Here is a 12,011-nt window from a genome sequence, read left to right as displayed (position 1 = left end):
TTTGGGAAGGGTGATGGTTCTATGTGGAACCATTGTGATAGAAAAATTACATATTTTCCTGATTTGTTTAATATTAATAGTTAGCAATTAATACTTAACAAATAGGACATTTGTTCTGTTTAATTCTGTGTTTCTGTAAAGATATGGTTTCCACTCTAGCTTCCTGCAGTTATTCTGCTAGAGATGAGCTGACAATGACTTGGTGATAAAAACCTAAAATCTGGCATTCCATAGACATGATGTGGTGTGTGAGTGACCCGAGATAGAGAGAGCCTGGAAAAGTTTAGGACAATGCCTCATTATCTCATCTTCCTGGCACCTGGGAAACATTGTCAGTCATATTCAAGGTTGGAACTACCTTTCTAGGGGTTCTGATGCTTCTAGCATGTAGTTGCATTTTTGATAACATACTTACAGTATTTCACTTTTTAATGTGTATAGTATTGCTTACTAGGTGTTGGCGAATGAATGCTGTAACCACTCCCTCTTCAAATCAGGGCTGATTGGAAAAAGCTGTTCAAAAGAGAATATCGTATTATCATTGCTTTGTACTCCCTGATGAAGGCCATGCAGCCAAAACGAGTCGGAGTTTTAAACTTTGTTTCCATTGAACATGCCATACAAATAAATACATTTTAATTAGTTATATGAAGAGTGCCTTGGTCCTGTCTTTTTGTGGATTTAGTTTTTGCCTGAGAAATATGGATTGGTGAAGAGTTCCATTCAGCTATGGCTCTATATAAAACTGTAGATTTAAGGCGATTTGTCCTTGGTTTGGGTTGTCTTCGCTGCCCTGAATTTGCCTGTCTGGTTTGGTGGTTATGCATGTTGCTAGTATGTACTAACTGGCCTGAATAATACTGTGTTTTTTTTAGAAATATAACATTCCTAAAGAAAATCAGAAGACTGGATATTAATTGATTTTCAACGTGAAGCCATGAGAGATTCTTATGCATTTGGATAATATTTATATGGATAGAGCAATGAAGAGCTAATCGGGTTCTATAAAGGGTTCTATATAGCCCCCAAAAGGGTTGGAACCATAGTGGAACACTTTTTTAGTGCTATATATAATATTTTTTTAATGGATCTTTATAGAACATGAGGAAATGGTTCTTTACAGCACCATACAGGTTCCACATGGTTCTAAATGGAATGTGTATGGTGTTCGTGTCCTAAAATTCTATAAAATAACCATTAAAAAAGGTTCTATGTACAGAGGGGAGAACAAGTATTTGATACACTGCCAATTTTGCAGGTTTTCCTACTTGTGAGAGAGACGGAATCTAAAACAAAAATCCAGAAAATCACATTGTATGATTTCTTTACCCCCCCTTTTTCTCCCAAATTTCATGGTATCCAATTGTTTTAGGAGCTACTATCTTGTCTCATCGCTACAACTCCCGTATGGGCTCGGGAAAGACAAAGGTTGAAAGTCATGCGTCCTCCGATACACAACCCAACCAAGCCGCACTGCTTCTTAACACAGCGTGCATCCAACCCAGAAGCCAGCCGCACCAATGTGTCAGAGGAAACACTGTGCACCTGGCAACCTTGGTTAGCGCACACTGCACCCGGTCCACCACAGGAGTCGCTGGTGCGGGATGAGACAAGGACCTCCCTACTGGCCAAGTCCTCCCTAACCCAGATGACGCTAGGCCAATTGTGCGTCACCCCACGGAACCTCCCAGTCGGTTACGACAGAGCCTGGGCACGAACCAAGAGTCTCTGATGGCACAGCTGGCGCTGCAGTACAGCGCCCTTAACCACTGCGCCACCCATGAGGCCCTTACATTGTATGATTTTTAAGTAATTAATTTGCATTTTATTGTATGACATAAGTATTTGATACATCAGAAAAGCAGAACTTAATATTTGGTACGAAACCTTTGTTTGCAATTACAGAGATCATATGTTTCCTGTAGTTCTTGACCAGGTTTGCACACACTGCTGCAGGGATTTTGGCCCACTCCTCCATACAGACCTTCTCCAGATCCTTCAGGTTTCGGGGCTGTCGCTGGGCAATACGGACTTTCAGCTCCCTCCAAAGATGTTCTATTGGGTTCAGGTCTGGAGACTGGCTAGGCCACTCCAGGACCTTGAGATGCTTCTTACGGAGTCACTCCTTAGTTGCCCTGGCTGTGTGTTTCGGGTCGTTGTCATGCTGGAAGACCCAGCCACGACCCATCTTCAATGTTCTTACTGAGGGAAGGAGGTTGTTGGCCAAGATTTCGCGATACATGGCCCCATCCATCCTCCCCTCAATACGGTGCAGTCGTCCTGTCCCCTTTGCAGAGAAGCATCCCCAAACAATGATGTTTGGGGTTGTACTCATCCTTCTTCTTCCTCCAAACCTCAGGATCATTGATGCCCCACAAGGTGAGATCTTGAATGGAGCCCCAGACCGAGGGTGATTGACCGTCATCTTGAACGTCTTCCATTTTCTGCTAATTAATCATAATAATTAATAATCACCAAGCTGCTTTCCTATTGTCCTGTAGCCCATCCCAGCCTTGTGCAGGTCTACAATTTTATACCTGATGTTCTTACACAGCTCTCTGGTCTTGGCCATTGTGGAGAGGTTGGAGTCTGTTTAATTGAGTGTGTGGACAGGTGTCTTTTATACAGGTAACGAGTTCAAACAGGTGCTGTTAATACAGGTAATGAGTAGAGAACAGGAGGGCTTCTTAAAGAAAAATGAACAGGTCTGTGAGAGCCGGAATTCTTATTGGTTGTTAGGTGATCAAACACTTATGTCATGCAATAAAATACAAATTAATTACTTAAAAATCATACAATGTGATTTTCTGGATTTTTGTTTTAGATTCCGTCTCTCACAGTTGAAGTGTACCTATGATACAAATTACAAACCTCTACATGCTTTGTAAATAGAAAAACCTGCAAAATCGGCAGTGTATCAAATACTTCTCCCCACTGTATTTACAGTACACATCTACCTCAATTACCTTGTACCCCTGCACATGGACTCTGTACTGGTAACCACATGTATATCGCCAAGTTATTGTTACTATTTGTGTTTTTATTTTACAATTATTTCTCTTTACCCTCTGCATTGTTGGGCCTGTAAGTAAGCATTTAACTGTTAGTGTACACCTGTTGTTTACGAAGTATGTGACATAAAAGTTAATGTGATTTGAATTGAGAAGTTGAATCAAGTGAGCTGGAACAGGTGGGGGTCCCTGAGGAGAGAATGAATTACCATTGACTGATTTAGTAATTGCTCTCAGTTGACACAACACCATCATTGGCCATAGTCATTTATAATATGTAAGGGAATAGCACAACAAATTAGATAAACTGGAATGGCACTCATTCATGGTTGCACAAATCGATCTGTACACAAACCCCGTCTTAAAATATTCTAATGAGCAACCTCCTCTATATTATTAGCGCTAAAAGAGCAAATAACCCTTTTGTGAACTGTAACCATTGAAGAGCTCAAAGGGTTATTTTAGTCAGTTTGGTTCCACATAGAAACATCACCCTTCCCAAAGAATCTTGAAGTACCCTCATTTGTTAGTGTATATGTGATTTTGAATGTACAGGAAACCAACCATAACTACCATAATCTGCCACATCTACAGTTACAGTTGTATTATCCACTTTGCAGACCATCAAATGTTTAAATATGTGTAAGGAGCATATATTTTGTTTCAGATATTATATTTCAATACCAGCAGCATGCCACACTGCATCACACTGCATCCCACTGCTGGCTTGCTTCTGAAGCTAAGCAGGGTCGGTCCCTGGATGAGAGACCAGATGCTGCTGGAAGTGGTTTTGGAGGGCCAGTAGGAGGCACTCTTTCCTCTGGTCTAAAGAAATACCCCATTGTTCCAGGGCAGTGATTGGGGACATTGCCCTGTGTAGGGTGTTGTCTTTTGGATGGGATTTTAAACGGGTGTCCTGACTCTCTGTGGTCACTAAAGATCCCATGGCACTTATCATAAGGGTAGGGGTGTTAACACTGGTGTCCTGGCTAAATTCCCAAGCTGTCCTTCATACCATCACGGTCACCTAATCATCCCCAGTTTGCAATTGGCTTGTTCATCCCCCTCCTCTCCCCTGTAACTATTCCCCAGGTTGTTGCTGCAAATGAGAATGTGTTCTCAGTCAACTTAAAATACATATTATTACAGCTTCTCTATAAATCAGGTTATAACCACATTAGTCCACCTGTACCACATCATTTGCCAGATTAGATTTGGATCCCATTGACAAAAAGACCATCCCGTTGTACAGTAGAGCTCTGTTGTCACAGTGCAATAGTTTCCAGTATATTAACATAACAAAAAGCACGATACACTGTAGGTTACAGCTGTAATGTGTTGCAAAAAAATAATACTTACTCAGAGGAATCTATGAAGTATATTACAAGAGCTCCGATGCTGAGGGCAAAGACAAGCACCACCTGAAGAGGAGAGAGAGAGGAAAAGTTAGTCTTTACTAATAGGTCAAAGCTTAGAGACCATCTAATGCATTCCATGTTATTAAGTAACACACTGAGAGGTAACATAAAGGTCCCAGTAACTCGCCTACTCTGGGGATATCACATGTACTGAGGCAGATAATATGTTCATTAATTAAAGCTGGAATCCAGAGCGGTGAAACTGCCACGTCCGTTTCACCAAATACTGTTTTATCCCTCTGACATCATTGCACACCATTGAACACACAATAGAACAGTAGAGTATGTACTGCCATTTTTTTTTACCACAATGCTGGATGCTCATTTCCTCAAAGCAATAACAAATGTGCCTCTGGTGGACAGTGGCGCTGTTTTGCCAATCGCAGATCTCAACTTTAAGGCCAAGGATAAATCATTCTTAACTGGCACTGTTAGAATATACACATAGTGAGTAGCAACACATCACATAATCTCATTCTGACAGGGTTATAAAAGAGAGTGCGAGGCTACAACTACACCCATGAACACACACACACACTAGTCTAGCTGAAAGGGAACACACGCAAACACAGAGAGAACTGTGCAGTACGCTACACATTAGCTGAAAGGGAATACAGCACACAGAACTGTAAATAGAGCAGTATGCTACACATTAGCTGAAAGGGAATACAGCACACAGAACTGTAAATAGAGCAGTATGCTACAACCTAGCTGAAAGGGAATACAGCACACAGAACTGTAAATAGAGCAGTATGCTACACACTAGCTGAAAGGGAATACAGCACACATAACTGTAAACAGAGCAGTATGCTACACCCTAGCTGAAAGGGAATACAGCACACAGAACTGTAAATAGAGCAGTATGCTACACATTAGCTGAAAGGGAATACAGCACACAGAACTGTAAATAGAGCAGTATGCTACACCCTAGCTGAAAGGGAATACAGCACACAGAACTATGCTAAATAGAAAGGGAATACAGTATGTAAATACCTACACACTAGCTGAAAGGGAATACAGCACACAGAACTGTAAATAGAGCAGTATGCTACACACTAGCTGAAAGGGAATACAGCACACAGAACTGTAAATAGACCAGTATGCTACACACACAGAACTGTAAATAGAGCAGTATGCTACACACTAGCTGAAAGGGAATACAGCACACATAACTGTAAACAGAGCAGTATGCTACACCCTAGCTGAAAGGGAATACAGCACACAGAACTGTAAATAGAGCAGTATGCTACACATTAGCTGAAAGGGAATACAGCACACAGAACTGTAAATAGAGCAGTATGCTACACCCTAGCTGAAAGGGAATACAGCACACAGAACTGTAAATAGAGCAGTATGCTACACCCTAGCTGAAAGGGAATACAGCACACAGAACTGTAAATAGAGCAGTATGCTACACCCTAGCTGAAAGGGAATACAGCACACATAACTGTAAATAGAGCAGTATGCTACACCCTTGCTGAAAGGGAATACAACACACAGAACTGTAAATAGAGCAGTATGCTACACCCTAGCTGAAAGGGAATACAGCACACAGAACTGTAAATAGAGCAGTATGCTACACCCTAGCTGAAAGGGAATACAGCACACAGAACTGTAAATAGAGCAGTATGCTACACCCTAGCTGAAAGGGAATACAGCACACAGAACTGTAAATAGAGCAGTATGCTACACCCTAGCTGAAAGGGAATACAGCACACAGAACTGTAAATAGAGCAGTATGCTACACCCTAGCTGAAAGGGAATACAGCACACAGAACTGTAAATAGAGCAGTATGCTACACCACAGAACTGTAGCTGAAAGGGAATACAGCACACAGAACTGTAAATAGACCAGTATGCTCCACCCTAGCTGAAAGGGAATACAGCACACAGAACTGTAAATAGAGCAGTATGCTACACCCTAGCTGAGCTGAACTGTAAATAGGGAATACAGCACACAGAACTGTAAATAGAGCAGTATGCTACACCCTAGCTGAAAGGGAATACAGCACACAGAACTGTAAATAGAGCAGTATGCTACACCCTAGCTGAAAGGGAATACAGCACACAGAACTGTAAATAGAGCAGTATGCTACACCCTAGCTGAAAGGGAATACAGCACACAGAACTGTAAATAGAGCAGTATGCTACACCCTAGCTGAAAGGGAATACAGCACACAGAACTGTAAATAGAGCAGTATGCTACACCCTAGCTGAAAGGGAATACAGCACACAGAACTGTAAACAAGAACTTGGCTCATCATGTCAATACAGTGAGATGAGGCGACAGTACAGCGGGGGATAAACAGAGAAACAGCGAAGCCTTGAGCCTAGTCATATAGCTAACACAATAACAAAACAAGGGCATTGAGTGACACCCTCTCTCTCTCTGTCTGTCTAATAGGAGAGGGCCTTTTGAATACAATTGAACATGTAGTCTATCTAAAGCCTGCTCCCAGATATGTTAGTACTGTTAAGCATCGTTTATCGTTGATGTTATGTCTAGTGTTCAGCATTACAAGGATCATGGGAGTTGACGAAACAAAACAAACAGATCTAGGCTCACATTGGGAGAGACTACAGATTAAAGATGCACTATGCAGAAATCGCTCCACCATAGTTTGCCTAATCCCCAACTACAATAAATGCAAGTCCAGTGAAGCTTGACCATGCTGGTCTGACCAGCATCCGACCAGCACGGACCATGCCCTATGGGCCTTGGTCAAAAGTAGTGCCCTATATAGAGTGCCTTTGGGACAGAGCCGGAGACTGGCTTGGGGTAAACTGAGAGAGCAAGCAGTCAATTGAAGAAGAAATGGTAATACCTACCACTTTGCATATTTACACCAGTCAAATAAGGCCAAGAATTGGACAACATTTGAGGGCAAACTCTCCTATTAATTGCGTAGTCCGTTGGCTGGAAAACAGGGAAGAAGGAAATCAACTTAATGAGACTGATATTATAGCTTCTATCTGAAGCTCTAGGTTTATAAATAAATACTTTTTTTATATAACTATTCTCCCTAATGTATGAAATGCACCACACAACATTAAACGTTATTAAAAATGCCATTAGGGACAATAATAATCTTATTTTTTCTTAAAAGAGTGGGGCAGTCCCACAGTGTATTAGATAAGACACGTAAGGTAAGAGGAGAGTGGTAAATAGCAGTGGATCGGATTCAAACCCACGCCGCGCAGGTACATGTATTGTGAAGGCAGCGGCTTAGACCACCAGGCCACTATCAAGCATATTGTCATTGCTACAAAATGAACAACCCACATTCCTTATTAAATTAAAAGCACAGTGCATTGAATGTGGTCAGGGCCAGTACACTACAGTATTGTAATCCTGAGAAGCACAGATGAGATAAAAGTGAACAACCCACATTCCTTATTAAATTAAAAGCACAGTGCATTGAATGTGGTCAGGGCCAGTACACTACAGTATTGTAATCCTGAGAAGCACAGATGAGATAAAAGCATCAGAAGTTAACTCCTCTCAGCATCCAGACCCGGGTTCAAATCTTCAAAAATGTTATAGCATTTATTTTAGACTGCCAGGTGGGCGAGGTCTGCACTTTTGAATGCTTTTCTATTGGTTCCATTCCAACATACAAGCTCTATCAAGTACCATTTCAGTATTTGAACACACCTCCGACATGCCACGTTTTACATAATGTTGTACGAAGTAGCAGTGACCCTGCCTGCCTTTGTCTATTTAGTAAATGACAGCCTGAACCAGCAGCAGCCCTAGCCATCCATAATAGATTAGTAGCTCAGAACTCATTCATTTCCATGATGATGTGACATTGTATTGTCAGTGTGTCCATTGACCTCTCCCATGACGAGAAAACACCTTCATGAATTGTTTATTTCCTGTCCTTAAGCTTCCTTTTTAAAAGCAGAGCTGGGGTCTCTCTCTCTCTCTCTCTCTCTCTCTCTCTCTCTCTCTCTCTCTCTCTCTCTCTCTCTATGGCAGCCTGTATCATTGATGTTAGTCATTATTAATCATTACATAATCATGCATGGTCAAACCTGCCATCTTCAATATAGTGGTGGATGGGCCACCAGTAGATAGATGGGTGTTTCCACAAGAGGGCCCAGTTGGCTAGCTCATCCTTAATCCTATGGGCCCTGGTCAAATAAAGTGCACTACATAGTTGCCATTTGGGATATAGCTTAGCATGCCTTTACATATGAAGAAACCTGCCTACAAAAGTAATATACTGTAAAATATTTACACTCATTATCCTGGTTTCACATCTGTGCTCTTATGGTCATTGTCAAACTAGCACAAAACTGATGGGGGACCAGGTTAGACTTGTATGAGGATACAATGGGCTTTCAGAAACAGAAACTTTATGCACCTGATTCTTGATATACAACTGTCTTGTGTATGTAAATGAGGAAACCCAGATAGATAACAGGAACATGTTTTGTACAGCTACAGTATAAGACTACAGTATACTCCAAGTCACTATTATTTGAGGCACAAGTAAGTATCAAGTCACAAGGTCCGAGTCTCAAGTCGAGTCCCAAGTAGATTGGGTCAAGACTCGAGTCAAGTCCAAGTTGTGCATTCTAAGAGCAAGTCAAGTCGAGTCACACGTTTTCAAGTCTCAAGTCAATTTTCCTAACCCGGAAAATATGAACAAAGGAAACCACAAATTGAATGAAATAAACAGAACTTCTACCTCATTGGTTTTGCGAACGTTCATGTGCACTATAAATATCACGCCCACTCAGAGCAGGCTAAGAAATGGTTGGCTAAATGTGTCGTAGGCCTATCAAACCAGAAACAGAAATGTCAACGTGTTGCAAGAAACGGTACGCAGACGGAGTGATAGATTTAGATTTACCACACAGGGCCTATGCTTTTAAAGGAGTGAACAAAACAGCAAACATTTCAACAAGAGAAAAAAGCTCTCTTCACTGGCGGGAGTTCAGAGAGCGAAGAGAGTCTTCACCACAGTAATAATTAACTTTAACAACAAATTGCAAATGCAAGCTTCATAAATAAATGATCAGTTTCAAACAATTGTTAGGCGTACATACCAAAAGACCAGCAGGCCTATGCTAGTTGCCCCATTGCTGGACAACGTGCAAAGTAAACAGTTAATATTATTGATCAAACTATTTTTGGAACTGCATATTTAATTATGGCAACTCTCTCTACCTACAATTTGACATTTGTGCTGCACCCAATCCTATAGCTGTAAAGCAAATCAGCAAGCTGTTCGCCAGCTCACCCGACCTGTGTTGATTGACAGTTTGCTGTTTTTTTTATAAGGGCTACGTTGCGGCTACTGTCTCTGGCTGCGTGGAGAGTAATCAACAGAGACTCTGTGCCACAAAATGAGTGACAAAACATTACAAAACCTGGCCAGATCATTTCACGTCATCAGTCTCAAGTCAAAGTTGAGTCTCGAATTGAGGCTCCAAGTCAAATCATTTAATTTTCTGTCAAGTCTCAAGTCAACAACTCTGCTACACATGCTGGCATTTTCTACTACAAATCAGACTGATTTCCACATAAAAACTCTGTATGAGGAAACATTTCTATTCAATGCGGATGTATAGGCTACAATGCTTTCTACTTGCTCTGGTGCACTATATAGAAAAAAGGGTGTCATTTGGGACAGAGCCAAGTTGTACTGTATCCCTACACCATGATTCAAAACACATGCAGAGCATTGAGACACACTCATGTTCATAAATAAACACCAAAACCCTATTATCCAGAATTAAACCCCTCGGTAGGTTTGACTTGCCCATTTTGAAATGATCCTTTCCGTATGATAATGCTTTCCTCTATAGAGCCCTGATAACTCCTCCAGTCAGAAATTGGTGAACACACCCACACTCATACACAAACAACACACTCATTAGCCTCTGGGTCTGTGTGAGATATGACTCTAGGCCCACTCTGTAGTAATAACAAGCAGGAAAAAGACAATGAACAGGGAATAGAAAGGGAACAAGGAAAAGACATGGAACAGGGAAAAAACAGCGAAAGACAGTGAACATGGAAAGAACAGGAAAAAGAAAGGGAACAGGCAAAGACAGGGAACCGGGAAAAGACAGGAATCGGGGAAAAGACAGGGAACATGGAAAGAACAGTGAAAATAAAGGGAAAAGGGAAAAAGACAGGGAACAGAGAAAAGAAGTGTAACAGGGAAAAGAAGTGGAACAGGGAAAAAGACAAGGAAAAGACAGGAAACAGGGAAAAGACAGGGGACAGGGAAAATAAATGGAACAGGGAAAAATGACAGGAAACAGGGAAAATTACAGGAAACAGGGAAAAGACAGGAAACAGGGGAAAGACAGGGAACAGGGAAGGACAGGAAACAAGGAAAAGACAGGGAACAGAGAAAAGACAGGGAACAGAGAAAAGACAGGGAACAGGGAAAAGACAAAGACAGGGAACAGGGAAAAGACAGGGAACAGGGAAAAGACAGGGAACAAGGAAAAGACAGGAAACAAGGAAAAGACAGGAAACAGAGAAAAGACAGGGAACAGAGAAAAGACAGGGAACAAGGAAAAGACAGGAAACAAGGAAAAGACAGGGAACAGGGAAAAGACGGGGAACAGAGAAAAGACAGGAAACAGAGAAAAGACAGGGAACAAGGAAAAGACAGGAAACAAGGAAAAGACAGGGAACAGAGAAAAGACAGGGAACAAGGAAAATACAGGAAACAGAGAAAAGACAGGGAACAGAGAAAAGACAGGAAACAGAGAAAATACAGGGAACAGAGAAAAGACAGGAAACAAGGAAAAGACAGGGAACAGAGAAAAGACGGGGAACAGGGAAAAGACAGGGAACAGGGAAAAGACAGGAACAGGGAAAAGACAGGGAACAGAGAAAAGACAGGGAACAGAGAAAAGACAGGAAACAAGGAAAAGACAGGAAACAGAGAAAAGACAGGGAACAGAGAAAAGACAGGAAACAAGGAAAAGACAGGGAACAGAGAAAAGACAGGGAACAGAGAAAAGACAGGAAACAAGGAAAAGACAGGAAACAGGTAAAGACAGGAAACAGGGAAAAGACAGGAAACAGAGAAAAGACAGGGAACAGGGAAAAGACAGGGAACAGAGAAAAGACAGGGAACAGAGAAAAGACAGGAAACAAGGAAAAGACAGGAAACAGATAAAGACAGGGAACAGAGAAAAGACAGGGAACAGAGAAAAGACAGGAAACAGGTAAAGACAGGAAACAGGGAAAAGACAGGGAACAGAGAAAAGACAGGGAACAGAGAAAAGACAGGAAACAGGGAAAAGACAGGAAACAGAGAAAAGACAGGGAACAGAGAAAAGACAGGGAACAGGGAAAAGACAGGGAACAGGGAAAAGACAGGGAACAGGAAAAGACAGGGAACAGGGAAAAGACAGGGAACAGGGAAAAGACAGGGAACAGAGAAAAGACAAGGAACAGGGAAAAGACAGGAAACAAAGAAAAGACAACAGGAAAAGACAGGAAACAAGGAAAAGACAAGGAACAGGGAAAAGACAGGGAACAGAGAAAAGACAGGGAACAGAGAAAAGACAGGAAACAGGGAAAAGACAGGGAACAGAGAAAAGA

At 41.7% G+C, this 12,011-nt stretch overlaps 1 protein-coding gene across 5 annotated transcripts in view; it reads right to left on the bottom strand.

The window, feature by feature from the left end:
• Window positions 1-12,011, bottom strand: part of LOC118379065 (calcium-activated potassium channel subunit alpha-1) — a 257,064-nt gene that overhangs the window by 137,319 nt on the left and 107,734 nt on the right. For all 5 annotated transcript variants that reach the window (XM_052473233.1, XM_052473242.1, XM_052473237.1 and 2 more), the window contains exon 3: window positions 4,371-4,432. In XM_052473233.1, the coding sequence (XP_052329193.1) occupies window positions 4,371-4,432 (62 nt within the window). The remainder of the gene's footprint in view (window positions 1-4,370; window positions 4,433-12,011) is intronic.

This window comes from Oncorhynchus keta, chromosome 2 (assembly GCF_023373465.1).
Source record: "Oncorhynchus keta strain PuntledgeMale-10-30-2019 chromosome 2, Oket_V2, whole genome shotgun sequence".
In the NCBI taxonomy this organism is placed as follows: domain Eukaryota; kingdom Metazoa; phylum Chordata; class Actinopteri; order Salmoniformes; family Salmonidae; genus Oncorhynchus; species Oncorhynchus keta.
This window is presented reverse-complemented; position numbering and strand designations above follow the sequence as displayed.